This window comes from Fundulus heteroclitus, chromosome 7 (genome assembly GCF_011125445.2).
Source record: "Fundulus heteroclitus isolate FHET01 chromosome 7, MU-UCD_Fhet_4.1, whole genome shotgun sequence".
NCBI classification, from domain to species: domain Eukaryota; kingdom Metazoa; phylum Chordata; class Actinopteri; order Cyprinodontiformes; family Fundulidae; genus Fundulus; species Fundulus heteroclitus.
In genome coordinates this window covers 6,744,073-6,771,655 of record NC_046367.1, presented here as the reverse complement: position 1 = coordinate 6,771,655, position 27,583 = coordinate 6,744,073, and the positions used below count along the sequence as shown (strand labels likewise).

The following is a 27,583-nucleotide window of genomic DNA, read 5'->3' as shown; positions in this document are numbered from 1 at the left end:
CCATTCACAAAGCGTGTTCCAGGTCTTCCGCAGCACTCTCACATTTGATGCAGGCTGCATTTATACAGCATCACCTATTAGTTACCAAAGTAGGCAACAGCTGCACTCATTTATAACATTACAACCTGAGTAGATATAACTACAACCTGAGTAGATATATGCGCATCTCAATAAATGTAAAAACACTGAAACTTTTATTATTTATATTGTTATTCAATTCAGAAATGAAACTAATAGATATTCCACACAGAGTGATGTATGCCAAGGGGGATATTTCTGTTGGTTTTGATGATCACGGCTTGCAGGCAATAAAAAAAAAAAAAAACATATTCAGTCTCTCAGTAAATCCCAGACCGGTCACCAGTCCACCAAAGGGCAACACAGATACACACAGGACAAACAAAAAACACACAAAAACGCATACCTACATGCAGTTTAGATTAACAAATGAACTTTACAGTCAGGTGTTTGGACTATGGGATGAAGCCGGAGTACATGACAAACTCCATGCGGTAAGACCAGGATTTGTACCCAGGACTTTTTTGATAGAAGTCAGCATTGCTACCAGCAGCTTACTGTGGAGCCACTTAAAAAAACACCAACAAAAAACTCCAAATTATATCTTTACAATAACCTTTTATATGGAATGGAAATATGAATAGATATCAAAAAGCTGGAGAATTTAGATCCAGGAGTCAATATTTGGTTTTAGGCTTGTTTTTGGCATATTTGTTTCCACTCTTGATCATTGCCTGACACACATTGTGCCTGTCCTGTGCTGGGGATTAGTGGCTGTAACGCTGGGGATGTGGGCGGCAGCGCTATAATCTATGGGGTAATCTACTGCCAGTGTGCTGAGGGATCATTAGCAGGATCATGGGATCAGATTGGGCTGGATTTATGTAAACACCAGGTGTTGGCCTGCTGCTACACGAAGAACGTTAAGGGAATTTTCAGTGGTTGGAAGCAGTCGGTAGGGCCTCGGTTCATGATGAATGGCAGAGTGTGAGCAGCATGGCAGTGATGTTGATGGACTTTTACATGCAAGTCTCAGTTGTCACAAGTATGTTGCTGCTGAAGGTCACTGCCACGAGAGACTGCTTCCATGTTTTCTTAACAGGGTTGTGCTGTTGCAAGGCTGAGTGTTATCCACTGCTCTGTTTCACCAAGGGCCCAGCTTTCAGTGTCCCACTTTAATTCTAAACTCCTGTTGGGAATGTTTTCCATAATTTGTGCTGTCATGGGTCCCAGTCCAGGGTTTACAGCCTGAATTAATTTAGAATCATGATGTTGTTGCTGGGTGGTTTACTTTAGATTCATTTTTAGTTTTCTGTGTGCTTCACTTTACACCTATGCGGTATACATTTGTTTGATGTTTGACAACTTGTATGGAGGAACGAAACTGACATGATTATTAAGCAAAAGCAGAAATATATAAATGGGACAATAAATAAACCATTACACTAAAAATGAAGCTCAAGTTGAGATTTTCAGTAACCATATTCATTTTAAATATAGCGTGTAACAGAACTGGATCGTTTTCCACATTATGGGATGTTCTGGCCATGCAGCTACATTCTTACTCTATGGTTGAAGAGTTTGCTACAGTTGTCAGTGCCTACACAACGTTTTAGAACATGGCTGGCTCAAAGCAAATTTGCAAAGCCCTCAGCGTGATGGTACTCATAATGCCTTGACGCCTCCTGAGCAAAGGTTGTTGATTACACAGTATTGCCTTCCAGCTAAGCTAAATATGTGAAAATGGGACTGAAAAGTGAAACGTGGAGAGCTATTGCCATGAAGGTGTCTGGTGATCTCTATGTGTGGTGGAAAAGTTGTCAGGCTAAACAAGCCTGACTTTCAACATCTTTGCTTATACTAAATTGTGACCAGACCAATGGCCTAAAAGGTCCAGATTTCAACCCATTCATCTCATCTAAAATTAAAGAAAGACAACCTGAAATGACCCCACAAAAAGATGTCCATGGATGGCCAATATTTGGTGCAAGGATTTCCTGAACAAATTTCCACATTCTTGACACACTTTCTTGTTCCATCAAGTTTTATATTCCAGTAGACTACCTTATTATGTTACCAGGTCCCAGGAAGCTGCAACCCGATAAGAATCACATCTGCTTGAGGTTTCCATGACCTTGCATTGATTTGAAGCAGCTTCCAGGCTTCCACCCTGAGTTTCTGCCACTACACTACAACATAAAATAACCATTTTCATACCTGAGATAATCCCTTCAATTTAAATAATCAAGCTTTAAAATGTATTGCTATAATGCAAGGTCCATACGCTACACTTGTATTGTAGTGTTATATAATTAAGCATATCAGAAGCTCAAAAAAAGATAAAAAACAAAGCAACTGGACTTGTTTTCCGTAGTTGAAGACGTAAAAGACGGAAAACAAGTCCAGTTGCTTTGTTTTTTACCTTTTTTGGAATGACCATGACCTGGATGACAGAGAATCTTCACCAGCACATATGAGAAGCATTGTACAATCTAGAGTCAAATTCCTCGTATGTGTATACATACCTGGCAAGTAAAGCATTCTGATTCTGATCAAGTCATATGTGGCCCAAACCTGGCCAGCCAGATTGATAATGTGTAGCACTCTATCTGTGCACATTATTAATGTGGGACTGCTCCATTTGGATCCATTTGGGGAAAGGAGGGAATTTCAGCAGAATTCTCTGAGCTGATTGGGCAAAGCAACACCTAGTGCCTACCAAAGGTTGATTTTAGCCAATCGTGATCAAATTAAAAAGAAAGCAGCAGGCGATATGAGAAACCCCAACAAGGTAAGCTAATCAAGGCAATTCTGGCTTTTCAATCAAAAAAACTATTGTGGATTCTCACAAAACAGCTGTGATAGCAGCAGCTAGGCGTGCATCCTCCTGTGCTGCCATGTCTATGTTGCTTTTGCTGTTGGGTTATACAGCACTTCCTTTCATCGCACTGGGATGTCCCGCCATAAACCTCAATACTGTAACGGGATTGGCCCGATTCATTTCTGGCTTGGACACAAACGTTTGAAGCCCGAATGGTACAACATGGATTCTCGTGTGTTTGTGAACGCACAAATACTGTGAGGATTCAGCTTGCAGGCAATGTTAAGATGGCCCAGTTTAAGAGAAGGAAAAGGCACGGAGGAACAAGATGTAGAGCTTGCTAGCTCAAACTGTGGCTTCTTCATAACAGGAGGTTGTATTGACTAATATTTGTAACTAGAGAGGCAGTGGGATGCGATGCTCATATCAATGGTTTTACCAGGAGCGCCCCTATAATGTCATTGGGATAGCAGCTAGCATAGCGCTGGGGTGAAATAGCCATAGCCTAGACATGAGGCCAGTCAAAGACTTCACAGCCAATCATTGCCAGTGCCCAACAGCAATGATAAACTGCCACTGCTAGAAAGTAACCTGGCAGTGCAGTATGCTCCCTCCATGATAAACTAATATGACCCAGTTAAAGGGGTTTTGTTCATGTTCAAATTCCTCCAGCATTTCTTGCTAACACACAAAAGGGAACCCACTGTGTTGTTATTAAACCCTGAAACCTCTCTAAGACCTTAAAGATCTAGAACAATAGAACCTTTGAAATGAAACATCAGATAACTTAAAGTTTATCTTTGCTGTGACTCGCTTTATAGATATAATTGGAAAAAGGGGCATCCAGCTTTTGTAAAGTAGGGTCAACTTGGCATGATGTTCATATTTATTTTAAAGGCAATGCCTCACAGTGAAACGTCAGCTCGGTTTGATCAAAGACCTACTGTTATTAATTAAATATATCTACAGCAACCTTAAGAGCCTCATATCAGAACATTTACTCATGTCTGTCAACTCTGCGGTCACATCTGATCCTCGGCAGCTTCAGTGAACACCAACGTTCAGACTGTATTCCCAGCGACATTCCAGTCTTTTCCCTCTTGGAATCATATTTTTTTTGTGTTTTTCACTGGATCTTGGACCTTTCTGCATTGTTTCACTAGGAGATGCAAATAGCCATTAGCTGCTTCCCTTATTTTATCCCCTGCTGTGCATGCGCAGTGTTGTACTTCCTCTGTTATTAAAAACAAACACGAAAGGCTTTATTCACTAAACAATCAAGCAAAACAAAGTGTAAAACACCAAAATAATAACTGATATGCCAGCAGTACGTGACATTCTGTCAGAAAAACTTCGTATGCAACTAGAGTCAGCTACCGATATATAAATGAAAGAAAGGTCAAATAACATGGCTATGCACCTTTAAGAAGTGTTTTCCTGGTGTAACTTCAGCTTCAGCAAACTTAAAGAGTTGAAAGACAATAGTAGAGGTTGCTATGTGATGCTATGTAATGCAATGTGAATCTGATTAATCACATTGCATCAGAGGAGCGGATGTGGGACGACGATGCTGCAAGAGTTTGGGAGCCTGTGCCGTAACTGGCGGGTTGCCGGTTCAATCCCCCGTTTCCACCATCTCTTTTGTGTCCTCAGGCAGGACACTTCCCCCACAATACCTGCTGATGGTGGTCAGAGGCCCGGTGGTGCCAATTTATGACCATTTAATAATTAAAAGTAGATTAAAATTGTATGTTGGCAAAATACACTGGAGGTCAAGAATAATATGAAGTGCATGTTCTTAGTTCAGATTTTATCCAGCACTGTACAAATGGAAGAAGGATAAACTGTGATTCAGTCTTCAATATTCACTGAATGAGTGAGTAAGAGTTGCAGCATCAGACTCTTTTCCTTTTAATTTAGTGGTTGGTCAAATAGGCCTCAACATGAGCACCCACACAAATATTCATTGAATAACACACAAGTTGATGACAGAACCGAGGTTTTGGAGAGAATAACTTGAGGTTCACTTTGAGTTTTAGCCATCCATCTTTATTCTGTGTTGAGAACCATCTGCACAGCTTCCAGCTTCCTCCCTTTGGCAGCTCAAGTGTCTTCCTGAACCTCTTCTGTTTAGTTTGAAAGCCTCTGCAGTCTTTCTCTGCTCACATCTGTTGCTCTCTTTCAGAATCCGGCTCCCTGTCATGGTCAGCCAGCTCAGTCTGCAAAGATGTGCAGATGACTGAACCGCAAAGCTAAATGCTGAAATGAACTTAAAAATTGTTTCTCTTCAGAAACTGTGCATCAGATGGGTTTTCATCAACTAGTTTATTTTCTTGAACTAGCATGTTTAGAGCCATTGCCTGACTGCAGAATAGGCAATTTTCCACATGGCAATTATACACAGAAATTGTTGCTCACAGGAAACGTAAACATGGAGGCAGAAGTAGAAAAAATTCCAGCAGCTGGAGGACAGTTAAATGAGGTCTTAAGAAATTATTTCATGTCATATTATGGTGGCTACCAATTTATTATATCACAAATTGTGTGTCTACAATGAGGATTAGCCAGTTCACAGAAAAAAAACAGGATGTTTGTTGTTGAAAGCTACATTTTCCAATGAAAATTAGAAAACCGGATTTTTGCTTTCTCAAAGATGATACCAAACATCAGAGGTGGGTAGAGTGGCCAGAAATTTTACTCAAGTAAGAGTAGAACTACTTCAACATATTTTTTACTCAAGTCAAAGTAAAAAGTACCCAAGCAAAAAATTACTCAATAGTAAAAAGGTATTTGATATCAAGGCTTCTCAAGGACTGAGTAAATATTTATAACAACTGACTTAATATTTAAAAGTGATGTAATCTGTCAGGCAACAATATAAAATTATATACAAATTCTTATATTTTGACAACTAACAAAACATTTATAAACAATAACAAGACTCTCCCCTTAACTCTACGCTTCTCCAGGAGTGAATGCTGCTTGTCGGGACTTTAAAGCAATCAACTGGTTCCCTTATATAGGACATTTTTTACCAATCTGTATAATATGATTGAATTTGACTTTGTAAAGTCTCCCAGTTCTCCTCTGACTTCAGCATTGTATATTCATCCAGACAACTTCAAACCAGATTCAAACCAGACAACTTTAAACCAGAAAGATGGGTGGGATCAGTGGTTATTCTCAGACGTGTCTATCTGGCGCCAACAACCATTCCCTGTCTTCCACATTTCTGATGCTCAGTTTGAATTTCAGCTAGTCTTCTTTACCACGTTTATGTGACCGAATGCATTAAATTGGCACCATGTGATTGGTGGATTTGTGTAAATGAGCAAATGAACAGGTGTACCTAATATAGTGGCCGGTGAGCACACTGCAACAATCTCGGCGTTATGACGATCCCGCCACGGAAATGTTGCATAGCAGCCTGGCTCAGCTGGTGATCACACTGTGTGTGCTATAGTGGCAAATGCTTTGGCAGACAATGTCAGGGCATAATTCACTCAACCCGGGGATTTTTTTCACACCTTTGAAATGCAGGGCAGATATGGTATAAAGCAGGTGTGTCAATAAATTCCTTTACTGCTGAAAGCACCTGTATGTTCTGTTTAGTCCTGGTACTTTGCAATTTGTGCGATGCTGCAATGACCAGGATGAACTAAACCTTTAAACTGGAGTTTGTTTCTCTCCTGGGTGTTTTGCATCAAGCCATCATGGTTCTACTTCAGCCCTGTCATGCAGCACTTAAAAGAGTTTACCAGGTGAAGAGCCACTGAAGTGGTTGTTGTCCATGTCTTTCCATGGCAATAAACTATTGTTTTGTATCCATTTGTTCTCCATGCTCCCTAGGTCAACACTACATCTCTTATCTGCTCGTTCATTTAATCAGCTCCCTTGAGCACTAACAATGGCTTGCTTTGGTTTGCTTCTTTGTCCACTTAAAACTCAAATTCTTTTCAAAGCCATTCTCTTAATTCATCCTGTCTGGCCCCTCTCGCATCTCCTCTTCCCTGCAGCTGTTGCTTTCTTTACAATCTCTCCATCTGTGCAAGGCTTTTCTTCCTCTGGCAACATTCGCAGACAGAGAGAATTTGCAGTCTCAGAAACAAGAGAAATAAAGCAGCAAGCCTAATGCAGGATATGGAGAATATTTTTAGCCAAAACCAAACTTCCCATTAAGAGCTTTACGTGGTTATAGTTTCCTGGGTGGTGTCCTGCGTGCAGTGGCGAGATGTCAGGGCAACAGGAGAAACATGCTAGAATATAATAGCCTGACATCGGATTAGTTGCGACAGCCACAACAACGTCAGTGTTCCCAAATGTCCGAGCTGGAGTCCACCTAAATACCCGCTGACCTGCTTTCTCTAAACTCATCTGTCTGGCTTCAACGCTGACCAACTTAATATAAAAGACATTTGGTGGGACAGTTACGTCAATCAAGAAAAAACAAGCAAACTCCGACCCTGCTTGCCCCGCTGTATGTCCGTTGTGTGAGAGGTGGGGGAGTAATTGAATTGGAAATCAATCCGTGTTTGTTTAGTGAAAGCAGAGGGGCAACGATTGTCTAACGTTTCTGTTTTTTTTTCTGCTGTCTCTGCTTCTTTTCTTAGAAGTAATCACTGTTCGTTTTTTTTTTCTCATCATCTCAGACCTCCTCCTGTACGGTTTTCTGCTTTTCTGAAGAACATTTGCAGTAACGTTAAAATCAGAGCATTTCTGATGACAGTTTCTTCTGGTAAAATGAAATAAAAGAGGCACTCACATAATATTTTATTTTTTATTTTAATCAATGTATTTTATGGGTATATTTTATGTGATTAACCAATGCAAATGTGAACTAAAAAGGATGCATGATTTTTCCAATTTCAGAAATAAAAGTCAGATCGTAGAATGCATTTATGTTCAGTGCCCTTGTGGTGCTTCTAAGTCAATCCACCTACAGTTTGTATGCTTTGCTCATCCAGTGGCCAGCATTTTCTGCCCATGATGAGCTGAGATCATCAATTTTCTAGTCCTGTAATTTGAACGTAGGCCTTTGACTTGACCATTTTAAAAGATGAAGATACTTTGCGATAGACCATTTGATTGCAGTCTGGCTGGACATTTAGGGTGGCTGTACTGCTGCCAGGTGAACCTCCAGGTTCCAGGCTGACGGGGTCAGCAGAAACAGGTTAGAACCACTCAGATAACCACGGATGTGACACAAACCCTAAGCCCTTAGAACAACCAGTTGTTGAGCTAAAGATATATCCAGCTCATTCAGGACATAATAAAGGGCACCGTTAAAACATTGCTATGTTGCGGCTGCCATCTTGACTGTTATGGTTGCAGAAAAACATTGCTGCATTATGGGTAACTCTGGCGCTAAAAGTGCTGTATTGTAAACTCCCTCCTCTCGCGCTGTGACTCGTTTGGTAAGTTTAGGCTGGAGAATCTAAGTCTACCCAGACTGACAAGCTATGTATTGGATATGCACAGTGTAAGTCAGTCTGGCTGGCCAGGCTAACTTACCACTGTCAGCGTGTGAATGTGTGGATGAATGGGTGAATGATTGAATGTAGAGTGAAACTCTTTGGGCTCCTGAGGATCTGATAAAGCGCTGCACCACTACAGGCCATTTACCATTTTTTAAGTTATTAAAAAGCAGTCAAAAAGGTGATTATTGTCCCATCCCATGGACATTACAGCACATGAGTACAGTACATAAAACATACTTTCATCCGGTTGAAAACAATAAAACATGACCTGAAAAATATCAAATCAAATGAAAATATAATGGCAGTGTGTTCATAAAATACGTTTTGAATGGGAGTGAGTAGCACAAGAAAATGCAGAGGGGATTAGTCTATTTAGTTTAGAACACATCTGAAAGACACAAAGAAAATAATTATCGAGTCATGGAAATCCCCCCCTACATATACAACCCAGCCAATATACACAGTATGCATCAACACAGTCAAAGTTGTGCAAAAATAACAGCACAGTGTGACCTCCGCTGCTGTCAGACAGGAAGTGGGCTCTACCCCAGACAGCTTGCCGGTCCACCAAAGGGCAACAACCATAGACTCACACTGTGTGACCAGACATCATTCCCTTCATAGAGTCACATTCAGATCATTCAGATGAATGATCAGTGGGTCTTGAATATGTCAAAAAAGAAAGAGGAGAACCCAACCCACTTTATTTTCATCGTTCCTACATGACAGCGTAGAGTACTAAACAACGTCATGATACTTTATTCTATGAATGTGCTTTCTCTGCAGAGGATCAATTTTCGGTTGCTTTAAAAACATTGCTGCGACACCTACAGTATGAAAATGAACTTAAAGTCTGACTCAATGTAGGCCAGCCCAGGAACATGCTGCTGCCGGCTCACAGGGTGTTGGACAATGTCTGTGCTGCTTTGTGAGTTAATTACCAGTGTGTTTATGTGGGTTGCTGTTGTGTAGGAGGTAAAGTTGTCAAATTGAGGCGCACGTCACAGTGAATGTTCTTTATTGGTTTTCTGTGCTCAGTAGATTTGCTGCGAACGACAGGAGGTTCTCACATCAGCCTTCTGGAAACCAGCAGGCCACCAGAGACGCTCCCTTTACATAAAAATGATTTTGACCACTGAAGAAATGGCGACAGAGCTCATAGAGCTACCAAAACAAAGTCACCCTACCAGTTGTTTGGCAACGCAAGCCTACGGTCCTTTTAAAAAAGAGAAACACTTAAAACCCATCCATTCATCCACTGTCTACACCGGCTTACCAAGGGGTTTCAGGGGGCTGGTGCCTATTTCCAGCGGTCATATGGCGAGAGGTGGAGTAAACCCTGGACAGGTCACCAGTTTATCACCGGGTGACACTTAGACACACAGGACAAACAACCACACGCACACATTCACACCTAAGGGCAATTTGTTAACTTAACAGTCCAGTTTTGGACTTTAGGAGATTGCCAAAGTACCTGGGGAGAACTCACACATGTATAGAGAAACCACAGAGGATAGAGGCATTTGGGTCAGAAAATGGATGTATATATATATATATATATATATATATATATATATATATATATATATATATATATATATATATATATATATATATATATCTTAAAACAGCAATTTTAAACTTAACTTGATGGGTGAATACTTGAAACATTAGGGTACAGGCCAAACTGGATAATATACTACCCACAAGTGCAGTTCTTGTGGGACCCTCCTGTTATTCTACGGAAGAGGATTAGGGCCACTCAAAAAAAAAAAGTCTACTCAAAATTCAAAATTCAGACTTTTTTCTCAGAATTCTGACTTTTTTCTCAGAATTCTGAGAGTTTTATTTTTTTCCCCAGTGTCCTGTCTAGCAATGTGGCAATAGGAATTGATGTCTCAATGCCAGATAGAGCTCGACAGATTTTGCTTTTACAAGTGGAGCGAACAGCTTTCGCCATAGTGCTCCACTTGATTTATGCTTGTAAATAGCTTTATTGTGATTCCTGCAGGGAGAATTTCAAATTATATGGACATTACAATGGGAGAGTAAAGGAAGAACAAGAAGTGAGAGAGAAAGAAAAAAAAGAGTAGAGGTGAAAGAAAGAAGAGATAAAAGGGAGAGAATGATAAAACCTTCTCCGTCTGCTCCGTCACCTGGAAAGAGAGATGCAAAAAGAACAGCACAACCAACAGACATAAAGCAACAGATACAATCGTGTAACACCTTGATACATTGCTAAATCATATATATTATTATGTAAGCTGACATGTGTAATGTGATAGCTGAAAAAAGAAAGTGAAAGAACATAAATAAATAAATAAATTATAAGCTTACTGTATATAAGTGAACACTTAATACCTGGGACCCAGCACCTGTGGGAGTTTGTGAGAGTACACTAGTTTAGGTGAAAATTATCCAGAAGGAAATAGCTTGATAGTGATTGTGGAGAACCAAAGGCCCGCCTTCCCCGAGCACAGAGGCAGGAGTCAGGGGACCCATAATCCCGGACTCCCAAAGGGGCCCCTAAAGCAGGGCGCCCAGGAATGGCCGACACAGGATATCTGCAACCCCACCCCCCCCAAGGAAAGAGTAGAGACGACCCCGAGGAAATCCCCCAGCCACCGCAATGCCGACGCTCCCAAGAGCCGCAGTGACGAGCCTGTGGGCTACGCCGGCAGCTAGCCCCGCTGAGGTGGTCCCGGCCTGACTTTTTTTCCCCTCAGAATTCCCTTTTTTCTCAGAATTCTGACTTTTTTCTCAGAATTTCGCCCAGCTCCACTCCTCCCTACTCGATTTATCTTCACGTGGTTTGTGTTTTGACCGGCCTAGAAATGCCTGGAAGATGGAAACGCCTCCTGCCCTGTTTGCGAAATTGACTTGTTAGAATGAAAAAACAAATAATGTTTGTTGAATTGTAAATGCAACATTGTCTTGGATATTTTTTAAGGATAGAGTAATACCTCGTTCTCTATCTGAAAGGCAGACCATGGCTGCCTTCTACCGCATGAGGTGAATGTATGAACATTTTAGAGACAAAATCTAACAACTTTCAGTAAATGTAAAATGAGAGAAAGCCTCGTAGAATCCGCATTTCTGATACAGCGCATCTGCGTATAGACCGCTGAAGTGTCCTTTTTCTTTTGTTTTGTTTTTTTCATCAGGTGTGGTTCATGGTTTGTAAATAGTAAAATTATATGTCGGTTTGACCCACTGCGTTCATTGTGTCCTCCTCAGTTTTTCTGGACTTCCTCCGAGAAAAATCTAATTTCTCCTTACCCCACAGCTAATTACTGTCGAGCACACGTGGAGAAACTGGCCCTGAAAAAAAAACACTCCTGAAACACTCGGAAGCGGGAGGAGCCGAGTGATGGCCGGCCAAACTGAACCGCTGGAATCGGGGCTCATGTGGATGAGAGCGGTTCTGCTTTCAGCTCCTTCCTCAGCTGCCCTAGAGATGGCGCTGTTTCATCCGTTTGTCTCTGACAGCTTGCTCTTTCCATCATGATTTATGTGAGGGCAGGAGCTTAATTGGACCATTAAGGGAATTCTTCGGCATTTACCTCAGCTAATTCTTCACCACAACACGAGGAATCTCCTCATTACTGCTGTTAAAGCTTCCGTGTCTGTTTCATCCTGTATAACACACTCAAGCTTGGTCTCAGTTAAAGACTCTTCTAGTGGGAACATTCCATTGTAGATCAAACACACCTTATTAACTTGGACCTTAAGACTTGAGTCATTTCAGCAAAAGAAAGAGAGACAAAAATGTTGGTTGATTTCTTGTGGTAGACTGACTGTGGGACTGCAAATGTCAGTCTTTCGCTGTTGAATGCTCAGAATTGTTCAGTTCAAACTTCACGATCTTACATAGCATCTCCCTCACACGCAATGTGACAGTATTTGTTATAGGTTGTGCTACACATTTTAAGTATAGACTCAATTAAATTTGGATGAACAGATTTTATTTTGATACAGATTTTTTATTTTATTTTGTTTTACAGAAATCTTGGATGCTTTTTCATTTATTTGCACATAGACATAATGTGGATATCAGACCAGAACACTTTAGGATTAATTCAGATGAGAACAAAAAAAAAAAAAAAGATCATTTTAGAACAAAATTGGTATGTGGTATATGTCATTTAAGGTGCTATAAAAATCTGCCTGCACGTATAGTACCTCTACATCTGTTGCCATGGGGTTACTGCCACCAACATTTAAGCCATGTGTTTCTCTAACACTGACTGATGTGTTACTGTACCGCTGGCTGCTCCGGTAACTGTACTGTAACATAAATAGGACGCCTTATGTAATCTGCTCTTAAGTGTTATTTGGTTCTGGAAAATATGAGCTAATTATTTAACAGTTAAAATGTGTATGACTAAGAAAATAATTTCAAAGAGTCACAGGTATCTTGCATCTTCCTTTTTGTGAATGCCTATATTTCTAACAACAAAACTTTAATCAAGTTTAATTACCTTTCTTCTCTTCTATGGCAACTATCATCCTGATTAGGATCTTCAATGGCTCTGTTGTTTCTTTGAGAGGAACTTTTCAGCATAAGCATACCTGTATGTTTATACCTACAGTTTAAAGTCCTTTTAAAGACCTTACATCTAGAGGGTTAATCTACACATTTATAAAATTCCGTACCAATGTTATGCTCAAACATAAATGCAAAGAAAATTACTACATTTCAACCGCTCAACTATAAAAGCTTAAAAGTAATTAGAAATCAGTTAAGCTCCTCCTCCTGCTTTCTTGATATCCTACCTACAACCTTCCTTAAAAACGTTCGGCCTGCCATTGCATCTCACCTGATCCAAATAGTAAATTCATCCGTTTCATCATGTGTTTTCCCGCAGGATTTAAAAACAGCAGTCATTAATCCACTGAGAAAAAAAGAGTAATCTGGACAAATCACATCTGCAGAATTACAGGCGGATCTCCAACCTGCCATTTATCAGTAAAGTTATTGAAAAAGTTGTTTTTCAATAGTTAAACAGCCTCCTTACAATGACCAACCGCTTTGATACACCACAGAACTAAGACCGCCCTTGTCTAAGGGTTCAATGCCAGAGTGTAGACCAACCACAGTGCTAGTTCTGTTGGACCTCAGTGCAGCATTTGACACTGTTGATCATGATATGTTATTAAAGCAGCTGGAGGGCTCGGTCAGACTCTCTGGGACAGCACTCAATTGGTTCAAATCCTATCTAAAGAACAGGGACTTTTTTTGTGTCAATAGGTAACTTTTCAGAGCGGACAAACGTCACATGTGATGTACTCCAAGGTTAAGTCATGGGATCCCTTCTATTCAATATCTATATGCTCCCACTAGAGAGGTTATAACAATAAACCAGATAAGTTACCGTAACTACGCAGATGATACTCAGCTCTACATTACGATGTCACCAGGTGACTCTGAACCCATCCATATACTGAACGAATGCTTAGAACAAATGTATGCATGGATGTGCCAAACCTTTCTCCAGCTGAATAGAAACAAAACGGAAGTTATTATCTTTGAACCTAAAGAGGAACAAACTAGAGTCAACACCCAGCTTCAGTTATTACAATTACAAACTAGTGATCAGGCCCAAGATCAGGGTGTAGTGATGGACTGAGACCTGAACCTTCAAGGACACAGTGTATTATTCGGTCTTGGTTCCTGTTTATGATTCGGTTAAGTTAGAGTTTTCCTGCCTGACGTTTATTTTGTGCTTTAGGTTCTGGATTCCAGTTTAGCCTGTTCATATTGTATTCTGTTCTGGTTCACCTTTTTTATTTGGTTAAGTATTTTTCTGCCTCTTGGTTTATTTGCGTTCTAGATTATTGAGTCTGTTTTGCCTGATTATTTTCGTTATCTGTTTTCTGTATTAGTTCTGATTTTAGTTCTGCGATTTGTTTTCATTATTGTCCTTGGATTTTGGTTTATTCCCTAGCTCCTGTCAGTTCCGCAATTGCTTTCACCTTTGGTTAATTACTTTTTACTCCGCTCACCTGTTTGTCCGTTTATTTAAGCCTCACCCCCTCCTCAGCTAGCTGTCGGTTCGTCTTTCATTCATACACCCACTCCATCCCGTCGTACCCCTGAGTGCATTCTGTCTTTTTGGTCCCGTCTCTGGTAAGAGCTCCCAGCACCTTGGTTCTGTTTTATTGACCCTGTTCTGTCTGTTTTGCCCAGTTCTGCCCGCCTGTCCCCTGTCAAGTGTTGCCTGGATGTTTGCCTTACCAACCGTTGGCAACCGTTGTTTGCCTGTCTGTTTCCCACTCCTCATCATCCCATCAATAAATAAGTTAACAACATAGCAGTGTTTTGGCTGAATTCCGGGTTCACCTCCAAGCCAGATCATTATAGACAGTTACAAAATCAGCCTTCTATCACCTGAAGAACAATTCCAGGATCAAAGGACTGATGTCCCAATGAGATCTAGAGAAACGCATCCATGTGTGTGTTTTAGTATCATTGAATACTGCAACGGTGTCTTCGCAGTTCTGTCCACAAAAAATCAATCAGACAACTGCAGCTGATCCAGAACGTTGCTGTTTGCATTCTCACTAAAACCAGGAACATAGAGCACATCACCCCAGTTCTATAGTCCTTACACTGGCTCCCTGTAGCCCAGAGAATAAGCTTCTATACTTCTGTTAGTTTAAAAATCACTGAACGGCTTAGCATGAAAATATATTAAAGACCTGTTGTTGCTGTAGCAACCCTCCAGACCACTCAGATCTTCTGGTTTTGGTGTACTCTACAAACCCAGAACCAGAACCAAACATGGAGAAGCAGCATTCAGCTTCTATGCTCCACAAATCTGGAACAGATTCTTCTTCCTGCAGAAGATCCAGATCTAGGCCAAAGTGTTTACTTAGAGTTAGGCATTTAATGTTGAAATTGAAACCTTTTTACCGTACATTTGCTTGGATTTGTTGTTGCTGCTGCTTTTTAACATAACAATAAATCTCTTCTTAACTGTTGGCCATGTATTTTTGTCTTTCCAGGACCCCTCAGTACAGAAAGTGGGTGGAGGCAGAAAGAAGACAGTGTCCTTCAGCAGCATGCCCTCTGAGAAGAAGGTATGGTTTGAAAATTGTACTTGTGGTCAGCACTCATCATGAACATACATGGATGTAATTCATTTTTCGCTTTTACTGACTTACTTGAACCAATAGTTATCTATGGTTGAATGATTGCGTAGCAAAAAAATTATTAAAAACACATTTGGGTGCACAAGTTTAAATTTATTGTAGATTTTCTCCTGTGGAAACAGACTCCAGTTTATATATACATGCTGTACCTCAGTTTGTTTTTCCAACAAGTTTCTGGCCGAATTAAGGCTGCAAATTTGACCACTCTTCTTGTCAGAATTGATGGTTTATTTAAAAAGGTTCATTATAGGCATGTGAATTTTATCTATTCCAAAAAAAGTGTTTATGTGTATTTAGAGTAAATGTTCTGGTGGGATCCCAAATTCTTGACTTGACAACGTTAAACTGGCTTGAGTCTTAGTAGTAACACAGGTGTTCCAGCAGATCCCAGTTAAAGGCAGGCTTGAGCTTTGGGGTTCCCTGAGTTTTTCTTAAAAGGATCCAAATTTCTTAAAACAAATGGTGACTATTGGGATCTTCATCCAGACCTTGTCGAAGTGGTGACATATCCGAAAAGTTCACCCAACGGAAATACTGCCATTGTTCAACTTTACTGAATTGCTTGGAATTTCTCACGTTTGTGACTTTTGTCTATCCAATAAGATCTGTCAAACATCCAGCCATACTGGAATGCTATTTGTGGACTTCAGCTCAGCCTTCAACACCATGCTCCCAGGCATGCTGGCTCTGAAGCTCCACAGCCTGGAATTATCTCCACTGCTCTGTTCCTGACCAACAGGCCCCAGGTGACCCCACTGATCCTCAACACCGGCATGCCGCAGGATTGTGTCCTCAGCCCTGCTCTCTTCACACACGACTGTTCTGCTATCCACCCCACAAACATGGTTGTGAAGTTTACAGATGACACCGTTGTTGTGGGTCCTATTTGCAACAATGATAAGACCCACTACAGAGAGGAGGTCCGCAATCTTACAAAGGGGTGCTCCAGGAATAACCTCATCCTAAACACCAGAAAGACTAAGGAGGTCATAGTGGACAACGCGAGGGCCGAATATGGTCCTTTCTCCATACAAGGAGAGGTGGTAGAGCGTGTGGACAGCATAAAGTTTCTGGGCATTCACTTCTCCTCTGACCTTACCTGGGGTCTCATTTATAAAGCTTGCGTATGCACAAAATGGGGCCTGAAACTTGTGTACGTCACTGTCCATGCAAAAGTTGGGATCTATCCAGAAATGATTGATGGGAAAATGTGCAGTCCTCACGGGAACTCTGACCCAAGCATAAACTCATTTTGAAGACAGGGGAAATTGGCGGCACAGATGGTAAAGTGGTGAATTGCAGCCAAACTGTATCATGATTCCTGTCAGATGATTAATTTCACTCCATATCAGTCTTTAATCAAAGATCAGCTTTATCAAAAGCATTCAAAACTGTGGTTTGTCAAGCTTGCGCTGCTGACACGTAACTACAGTATTTTTTGGACTATAAGGCGCAATGGATTATGAGGTGCACAGTCAACTTAGGTGTCTATTTGTGTCTTTGTCCACATATAAGACGCACTGGATTATAAAGCGCATTACATATTCTTCCCAAGAGTGTAATATCACTCCGTCCCTCCGGTAGGGTGACCAGATGCCCCGGGGACAGACCCACTTTGCATGACCTGTCCCCGGCAAAAGCTGTCCCCGGAAATGTCCCCAATTTTAGTCTATCATTATGGAGTAAAGAAAGTTTAGCGCAACAAGAGGTATTTACCTGGTCCTGCCGCTGTCCCGACGTAGAAGAGCTTTGCCGAATGCACCTTCCTTGCCTTCCCGTCGGCGTTGCAGACAAAACAAAACAAACCCCAGGCAGATATTATGCGCTGAAAAAAATCACAGACATCCCCAGTTTTCATTAGAGAAATCAAATCTGGTCACCTTAAGGGGGAAATACGCTGGCCATGTAACATAAGCGGCGCGGCTTACGATCGTGTTTTTAAAGGCGTAAATATACACCAGACACTGCAAAGTATGCTACACTGCGTGATTCTGCAGAGAGAAGAACTTTCGTCATGGGTAAGTAATTAAAGAAAGACAAATTATCAGTAATATATGGCTAATGTATTAAATTACCAGTAATATATCCTATGTTTTGATCTCCTAAAAGTCAGTGTCTTGACCATATTTAATTAGACATCACATATTTCAGTTTGTTAGCTTGTCACAACTACATCATCCTAGGTGCTTTACTTTCAACGACTCTTGTTTTAGTATACTTCTGGAAGTGAACTTTGACACAGGATGTTGTTTTCCTGTTTATTCCTTGCCAAACAGGAGAATATACACGTCCGAAATTAGAACTTCAATCTAATTTAGCTGTCGCTTAGTGTTATGCTTCTGGTGTACATTTATTAACTGATTAAAATGAAAAGCTAACCTAAGCGTAGGATGCACGTATGCTGCTTTGCTGCGCTTTGCAATGCTTCCGGTGTGTTTCCTCCTTAATACTGCTCTCTCCTGGGAGGAAGAGCTATCAGTCTCTGTTGGGAGGACAGAGTAGTTGGATGACACTACCAATTTCACTATGGTAACACATGGGGACAAGAGCCCCTTTACCATTAAAAGCCCCAGGAGTTAAAGCCCTGAGCTTTTGGGTTTTCATGTTTCCACTAGCTAGGGGCCATTTATGTTAAACAGCTCTAATGACGTATGGGACGTTTTGAGGAAAACCTGCATTACCACTCCGGTCCAGCGGGTGGCGGCAAAAACATAGCGGTCAAATAGACAAATGTAGAGAAGCTGTATCCATATCCTGCCACTCATCCAGATTCCGAAGAAACAGGAGGATAATGTGAAACTGATGCCGTTACATCTCCTTGCTATGGAACTAAAACAGTGACAGCTTGCAGTGAAATGCCAAACATTGAGAAATCAAACATTGAAAAGTCAAACATTGTTAGAAAGGGAAAATTTAGGAAGATATTCTCATTTTATGCTGCAGCTTTTTTTCGATAAGAGATGTTTGCATTGTTACTGCAGAGTTCCTTCAGCCACGGTGTCATTACAAGCTGTCACTGTTTTGCCGTTGGGGGCGGGGCTAAATTAAAGGCCCCTTCATTGGCTTTCTGATTTTCGGGTACTCCTCATCATCTACCTGCAGTGAACTTATGTAAAGCTCTGGTCAGGTAGCGCTGCTCGACCACAAGAAAGGGTATTATTTCCATTAATATTATCTTCATTAGCTTATACAGCTAATGATTGTAGTGACATGGCGCTAAACCAGTGACAGCAGGTCAATAGGTCCTCATCTCCTTACTGCTCCTTACTTCACCCAATTTTTCTTACTGCACGCAAACTCGCCCCCTCAACAAGCCCAGAGAGAGCAGAAATATACTGGGTCGGTCAGGGGGCAAAGCCCGGGAAAGTAAATTGTGGGTAAAGGGAAATGAGTTGGGTAAATGGCTGGTAAAAGTGGTAAATGGTAAAAGTCAGGCTTTTGACTGGCAATGGAAAAGGGACTATTGACCTTTATTTTATAGCCTTTCTATGGCTTGACCCAAACCCTAAACTTTACCAATTTATACCGAACCCTAAACCCACCCTAAACCTAATTGATGCCTTGGTGCTACACCTAACCCCTAGCCCAGAATAAAAATGAGGACCAAAAAAGGTCCTCACTTTTCATCAAAGTACTCACTTTACTAGTAAAATGAGCAACACCTAAGGGAGATTTAAAGGGGCCAATTAGCGTAACACTCTTTTCTTTGGACTATGAGAGGCCATCCCTTAGAGAAGACATGGCTGTTTGGGGAGCATATTCAAACTATAATCAGACAGACTGCTGGCTGGGATTCGCACCCCCACGGCAACAGTGTTACCGATTATCCACAGTGAGCCCCTCTGTCAAACAGAGCCTCATTGTTCTGTCAAACAGAGCCTAGCAGCTACAGCAAATCATGATCACTAACAAGACATTAACGGCTTTGAACTAGTCAGGTTAGGACATTCTAGACATCCACACCACTCATTAAAATAATTTGGGGAATATTTGAATATACAGTCATATTCAATAAATTCAAGCATTAATGAAATGTAAATTTATTTCAGTAAGTCATTTCACCAAGTGAAACATATTGTATAGATTAATGCCACACAGACCGTAGCTTACAAGCTGCTATTTCTGTTGATTATGATGATATAGAAATGTGGGCATAATGGGAAATATGTTAAATTCTTGCTTGAAGGTTGCAACATATAAAAGGTTCTCTTAATCTAACAAATTAGACTCATTGGAATATTCTCTAATTTATTGACTATGACTGTATTTGAGAGTTTATGTGTACAAAACGTAATTTGGAATTCATGCGTACAACATGTTTGTAGGGAACCATCTGACCACAACTGTTCTCCTGAAAACTGTGTAAAATGAAAAGAATGATCCTGGTTTATTTGCAGCCTTCTGTGTTGGGTCTGTGATTCACAGTGCTGTCCATCTGGGCATTCATAGAAATGAGAAGTCACAGAAATGAAATAAAAAGAAAATTTTCAAGAAATATAAGGAATATTAGTGGAAATAAATAGCTGCAAAGTCTTTTTTTTAAAAAGTGAAACACACAAGTGTTGGAGATGTAGTGATTTTCACGTCATACATTTTATCCTAAGGCAGCCCCTCTATAGTGACACAAAAAAATCACTTTGTAAGGTGATTGTGATGGATCCCCTGCAGAAGCTCATATTGCAGGGGAGTTGCAGAAGAATGATTCTCCGATTAAAGTCACTGTTTATATAATATACACAGAGTGTGTGGTGTTATCTGTTATGTGGAGCAACTTGTGCAACACTCTTTTTATGACTGTCAGTCTACAGAGCAGTCCCAAACACACATCTTCAGCTTGTTTTATTTCTTTGAGCCAAAAAATAACTCTTTCACCTCATTTTATTGAAGATATGCAACTACATAGAGTAAATATTGAAAGGTCTGAGCTTCTTCAAGAAGCATAGACCGTTCTTGGTATTGTTTAAAAAAATATTTCTTGCTGTTGCTCATCGCTACATTTGGGGCTTTTTCACCAAAGAGAGTCCAGCATGTAACCAGAGCTGGTGTTAGAGCCAGTTCTTAACTGGTTCTTTATGTTTTCCACAACCTGAGTGCCAAGTCACAGCCACATCTCATCCAGTTAATGGTTGATCCTGCCTCAGAATTTTTTCTTTTTTCTTTTTTGTGGTCGTTTGTAGTGCACGGACAGACTTTTACAACACAATTCACAGTATTTATCCCATTTCTGACCCTGTGTTAAACAACGAGTGCTTATGCACACTTCTCAATGCCGACTGCAATAGCTGAAAAACGTTAGTTAAACACCACATCTAGAGCTGGATTTATTAACACTTCCTGGCAATATGAAAAAACAGTGTTTGCCAATTGAGTTGGAGAAAGGGGCTTTGGATTCAGAGGAAAAGATCAGCTGCGCGCGATGCTCTATGTGCCGCTATGACCCACTTAAACTCGGTAACTGTGGATTTCAAAATAAACTGTGTGAACATTAGAGACAGTCAGCTTGTGCCGTTCCACTGCTAATCTGATGTTTTATTGAAGCTGAAGGGCTGGGTTTTTACGCTGCCCTATATGGACTGATCTATCACAAGGTTTTGATTGGTTGTTTGTCTCCAAGAGTCCAACCTCAAACTTTTAACAAAAGCAAAACTTTCTTCAGACCCAGCTCAAAGCGGAGGGTGAGAAGGAAGCAGTGGTTGCCAGATCCTGAGCTTTCAGTGATGGAAATAGCACAAACTGGCACGGAGGCTAAGCTAACACTAGCACCAGTTTAACAACTGTTAGTTTCCTATACCAACCCTTCGCGACTCACCAGGACCCAGTTTTTTTTAGTACAGTTACGGGCAGGGTGCTGAGCTGTACTGTAGGGTTGGGGCATACCACAATGAGGAGAAACTCTAAAAAAACTATTTTGTTCTACTGATTACGCCCTGAGACACATAGTGACTAATGTGTATCTGTCGTTGTATTAACAAATCATAGCAGTTATTTTTTTTTACTGAAGGTTCTCATAAAGCAGTACACACTGAATCATGTTTAAAGGTTCATCAAAAGAATACTGGTCCTCACAAAAGGAATAGGAAAAAATCTAAAATTAATTTCTGGAGTTATATAGTATGTCATTTTTATGCCATTATAATGCTGTAAATTGCTGTAAATGTTGTAAATGCATAGAACCCATCCCTTGGGGAGCAGTGGGCTGCCACTGTGCAGCGGCCGGGGAGCATTCTGGTGCTAAGGGTCTTGCTCAGGCACCCAGTCTGTGGGAGCCAGGGCAATTCCAGCCTTCCCAGGATGCTAGTACCATGCTCTGACCACCAGGCAACCACTTCACCACTTTTTCTTAATATAATCACTGCATGAGGTGAGCACAATCATGAAAAAGATGAGAGCTCGGCACAAAGCTGCCATAGCTTGTTATGTATCTAAAGGCACTTGGGACCAATATGCAAGAACAGCGAACAGGCTTAAATCGGCAGCAACCGCACTTTTGTTCAGTTTTTTCTGAAAATGTTTCAACGCCTATCCAGGAAATGTTCTTTCGGAAAACATTGAAACGTTTTCCGAAATGAACGAAGTCCGGTTGCCTCCAATTTAAGCCTGTTTGCTGTTGCGATGACCCGGATTACAGGAAGTGCTGTAATTAGATGAGAGCCTATATGATCAACTTGTTTGGATAGAAAGAAATAGAACACCGTCCCAGAAGTTAAGGATGGCAGTTAAAATGTCTCGCTTTGGGGTTGCTTTTTTCTCAGGGACATAAGATGAGTATAGTGCTTGGTCATTGAACTTGACCATTTTCTGTAAATATTTTTTGGGAGAACCTTCTTGTATTAACTAAAACACTAAAGATGAGTCATGGATGTTTCTCCCTGTATGACAATAATTCAAAACATCCCACCAAGGCAACAAAGGAGAGGCTGAAGATTTCATCTGTGGAGGAAGTTAAAGCTTTGAGTTTCCAAGCGGCAATCAAGAAATCAAAATGTTTAGAGTTAAACTAAATAGGAACTGGGAATGTTTGCAAAACTAGTGAGGAACTTATCACTGTGTCTGCCAATCAAAGTTTCTTTAAATGTATTTTTCTAAGGGTATACACAGGGGCGGTTCTAGACCAAATTTACCAGGGGGGCCAAGGTGGGGCCAGTATTTTTTCACTGGGGCACAAAACAAAAAAAATTAAAAACAATAAAATGGCAATATTGTATTATTGTGTAATAATATTAAGTGAGCCACTTGTGGCTCTGGAACTGCAGGTTTCAGACCCCTGATCTAGCAGTTGAAAACTTTGCCCCCTGCTCAATATGGCTAAAGCTAAATGTGAAACATCTTAAGTTTTAAATTCTTTTTAGAGTAAAGCTGTATAGGTAAAAATAATATTAGTCGAAGTGACCAATCAGTTATGGTTTCTTTGCCATTGCAAATAATTATGAGAAGTTTATTTAACATCATGCTTTTAGTACAGGGGCCATAACAGGGGCCAGGGCCATTTCTACAGGGGCATGGGCCCCTGTTGGCCCCTGTCTAGAACCACCCCTGGGTATACATATTATATGAACAGGCTACATTTAATTGATCTGATTGCAAACACTCCAGGTGTCCTTTATTATTTCTTGATAAGAGTTTCCTTTTACCCCTTGATAAAATCATCAAGTCAGATAGTGAGCAGAACACACTGACCCAGCCGGGCAACCTCCTTAAATGTTTACATTATAGTCAGATTTGTTCTACCACATCATTTTGACCCTAGTCAGTAACTGACCCTTTGGAAATTGCTCAAGGTTCGCCTTAGTTTAACATAACTAGATACCTTCACATAAATATGTAATTTGTTTCCCTGTAGTTTTCCTCTTTTAGCTGTATTAAAAATTCTGTCAAAAAGCTTCCCTTAAAAAAGCACATCATATTCTATTCAATTTCATACACTATTGATTAAAGTTAAAGCACTCATTTGACCGTTTTTTCTATACATTTATCATAACTAAAGACAATGAGCCTTGCTCTTAATTTCTCATAACCTGATAATCCTCTTATGTATTGCTTCTCAAAGTCTATTTTATGCCTCCCTTTAAATAGACCGGTTTGTGATGAATCACCATTGTTACAAGCAATTTCCTATTCTGTTATTTTTCATTTTACCTAAGGCTAAAATCACTGAGAGAATCTCTGAATTGTGAAAAATCTCACCTAGAATTTGATATCACAGCATTTTAAAAAAAGGAAATCTCACCTTTCTTTGCAGCTGCTGGCCTAGACGTCGTCTCGTTGTGGCCCATCAGTCAAAAATAAAAAATAAAAACAACCACTCAGGTTGGGCGGAAACATAATTTGATAACAATTGACCCCTATCAGTTTGGGGTGTTCTTTATTGTAGACTTCTGTAGTGAGGAGGAGAAACAGAAACTGTGCTTTAAGATATTTAATCTAAAAGGGCAGAGGGATTTTACAGCTTCAGTACAGGACTCTCATACAGAAAACAATATAAGACGGGCAGATTTCCGGATGCGAGAGAGAGTCAGCTTGTAGATCAGCAAGGCCTGCTCCAGGATTGGTCAATTCCATGGTGTCTTCCGGGATGCGTGTCCATTCTGCCCCAAGATAACTGCCCATTTGTTTATGCATGCCACATCAGTGAAGACCTTGGGGTTCATGGGTTATCTGTGTCCCTGGTAACTGCCTTTCACAGCTCCAGCCTCTATGAGCGCATAATCCTTAACACCACCAAGTGCTGAGTCATGTTGTGCTTGGACATCAAATACTTATTTAACTGAAACTTTCACTAAGTTTATAGCCTTTCAAAAGATATGGTGATGTGTGTAACGGCCCTACATTTTGATGACGGTCAAAATGTAGACGACGATCTACAAACCTTTGTAGAGGTTGTTGTTTTCAAGAGAAGCCATTGTACATGTTTGTTTAGACCACTGAGGCCGGCCACATTCAACTCAAGAGCTGATGATGATCATTCTTTCTGGCAGAAATGCAAGCTTCCTGCAGCTTCTTTTTCAAATTATATGAAAATGTTAAATGTGTTTTATTTGAATTTAAAAAATAATCCACTTTGGGTAGATTTTCAGCAAGCCTCTTTTAAGTCCCTTCATCCTGTTTGCTTTTGCAAACCAGAAGCTTTACTAAGCCAAAAAAAAAACAATGCATGTTTCCACTTTGACTCTTAGTCCAAGATCTGTCTGACCTTTTGTTGCAGGTGAGCAGTGCAGCTGACTGCCTGGCTTTCATGCAAGGTGGGTGTGAGCTGAAGAAGATCCGACCCAACTCCAGGGTCTACTGTCGCTTCTACACCTTGGACGCCGACCTGAGTTGCCTTCGTTGGGAACCGTCCAAGAAGGATGCAGAGCGGGCTAGACTTGACGTATCCAGCATTAGGGAGGTCCGCACTGGGAAAAGCACAGAGACTTTTCTTCATAATGGTCCTCTCCTTGAACACCTGGCAGAGGAAGCGGCCTTCTCCATCATACATGGTGATGAATACCAGGTAACAGGTCAACCCTATAGAAAAGGGAATGCTGTTAAAAGTGAACTTTTCTTTTTGTTTTGTTTAACCAACCAACTTTTTCTAACACTTTTGGCAGTCTCTAGATCTGGTGGCGTTGTCGGCTGATGTGGCCAACATCTGGGTGACGGGCTTGCGATACCTTCTTGCCCACCCTTCAATCATTGGAGGGGCTGGAGGAGGATGTGGAGGAATAGGAGGAGGGCCGAGTGATGGAGGCAGTTTAGCGGTAGAAGGCAGTCTGGGAAGCAAGATGAGGAGCGAATGGCTGGCTGCTGAGTTTGCACAAGTTGATGAAGATGGCTATGGAATCGTATCAGAGGATGTGGCAGTCGCCACAGTCTGCAAACTTTGCCCTGGCATCAAGGAGGCCAAGGTAAGAGAGGAGTTAAAATCCTGCGTGTTTTATGAATTTGCTGTATGTACCTGTGAGTTCATTTTACAGCACTAAAGTGGTGTCTCAGTTTATTAGAGCCGGTTTACCTTCTGGATCTGAATTTAAGATAAAAAGTTCCCTTTTTCAGCAATCAGCAATAAAAAAAACAACTGATCTAATCTTAAATTTGTTCTAAAGCAGAAGAAAACAAACTTGTCCGAAAATAAATGTAAAAGAATACCACCAGCAGTTGCTGATATAGCATATTCAGGTTAAAAAAAAAAAAAAGTTAAACAGGAATTACAGCAGCTGATTTAACACAACAATGTGAGAAAAATGTGCAATATGCATGATTGCACATTGATTTTTGAATAGGAAGCAGAAGATATTTTTCAAATCCATAATTTTGAATTCTTCTTTGTTGGGGTGAGACTGTGCATAAGGCAAAGTAGTTCTGGCATTTTTAGGTATTGCTCAGTAGTGCTGGTAGAATAAATTAGAAGATGGATTGAAAGATCAGGACTTAATTGGCTGTATTGAGCATTTTGCTGCAGTAAAGAAAGAACAGAGTCAAACGGCAAAGCTCGAAACAAGACCTTTTGTCATGAGACATTGATCAGGATCAATGAAACAGGTTTTTAGATATCAGGAGCTAAAGTGAGCTTTCTCAGCAGGATTTGGGGGGTGCCTTAGAGAAAGGGTAGGGGGTTGCATTTTCTAGGGGAGACCTTGGATTAGTGCAGCTGATCCTCACGATTTGTGAAGCTGATTGGGAATCCTTCTGGATATTTCCCTTTGGAGGTTTTCCAGGCATGCGCCTGGAGGGGCAGTATATCTGTATATATCGCCTAGAAATGCCTTATTTTCTGCTTAAGGACAAGGTGAGTTTGGAACAATCTTTTGGCTGCAATGTTTCCCCAGATTCTTTCTATGCAAGTGTTAAATATTAACATTTATAATATTGGCCATTTTTGCTAAAGCTCAAAAGTGACCAGCAAGGCCATATTTAAAATTGTATCCAAAATGATCATATGCAGAAATGGAGTGCTGACACAAAGTGGGTTGAAAGATACAATTTTAGGCGAAGCTTTTGTTGAACAACAGAGCAATTTGTCCATCACTTCTCTGTAAGGCTTTGTCCTGACTTTCTTTCTCATAGTCAAGAACAAAAAGAATCTGTGTTGGCTCGGGTAGTTGACGAGATAACCGGCAGGGACATACCTTTCCATGATCATATCTGAAGAAAACTGCTACAAGCACAGGCAGAGTGCCGTAGATCAAATGATAGACAGGAGAAGCAAGGAACTGTAGAAGGACTGAGTTTCATAATTCAGAATGGCCCTCTTTAATGTCCTTATTGTTTTCTCAAACCTCATTTACTCTTTCTTTGAATAAGTAAGGCACAATGTTGGTTCAGCAGTTACATAAATAAGTTTTCTGTACCGCAGATGTAATGAAACATCTATCTCTAATCATATCAGAGTTTCCTTTTCTGACATTTAGTTTACCTTTGCTTTTACAGGTCCGCCTACGATTTAAGGAGATCCAGCGCAGCAAGGAGAAGCTCACCTCCCATGTGACGCGGGAGGAGTTCCAGGAGGCCTACTGTGAGCTTTGCACCCGACCTGATGTTTACTTCCTGCTGGTTCAACTGTCCCAGGACCGTGAGTGTCTGGACCCCCAGGACCTCCGCCTGTTCTTGGAGACCGAGCAAGGGTTGTCTTTGGCTACAACCGAGGGCTGCTGGGAGCTCCTGAAGCGTTATGAGCCCTCAGCCCAAGGCCGGGAGAGGGGGCTGCTGGGCCTGGATGGATTTGCTCGGTACCTGCAGTCGCCTGAGTGTCAGCTGCTTGACCCGGAGCACCTGGGGGTTTGTCAGGACATGAACCTGCCTCTGTCCCACTACTACATCAGGTTTGAACATTCTCTTTTCCTTAAATAATTACATTTCTTAAGCAGAATCAACGTTTGCCGTTATTATTCAGACATGCATTATGCAGCACCCTTCAAAACTGTTACTGCCTCCTGAACCTTTTTCACAAGGGTTTTATGTCATAGACCAACAAAAAGTTATGCATAATTATAATTTGTAGAGAAAAGTACAAATGATTTAAATAGAAAAAAACAAGATATGGAAACTGTGGTATGCAACTGCTCACCAAAGTCAATAGCTAGAACTCCTTTTCACTGCATTGACTGCTGAAAGGCTTTTGAGGTATGTCTCCACC

General features: G+C 40.9%; 1 protein-coding gene across 1 annotated transcript in view; it reads left to right on the top strand.

Moving 5' to 3' along the window:
• Positions 1-27,583, top strand: part of plcl1 (phospholipase C like 1) — a 135,648-nt gene that overhangs the window by 68,653 nt on the left and 39,412 nt on the right. The window contains exons 2-5 of the mRNA XM_036138825.1: positions 15,325-15,399; positions 24,674-24,961; positions 25,059-25,355; positions 26,878-27,269. Coding sequence (XP_035994718.1) covers positions 15,325-15,399; positions 24,674-24,961; positions 25,059-25,355; positions 26,878-27,269 — 1,052 coding nt within the window. The remainder of the gene's footprint in view (positions 1-15,324; positions 15,400-24,673; positions 24,962-25,058; positions 25,356-26,877; positions 27,270-27,583) is intronic.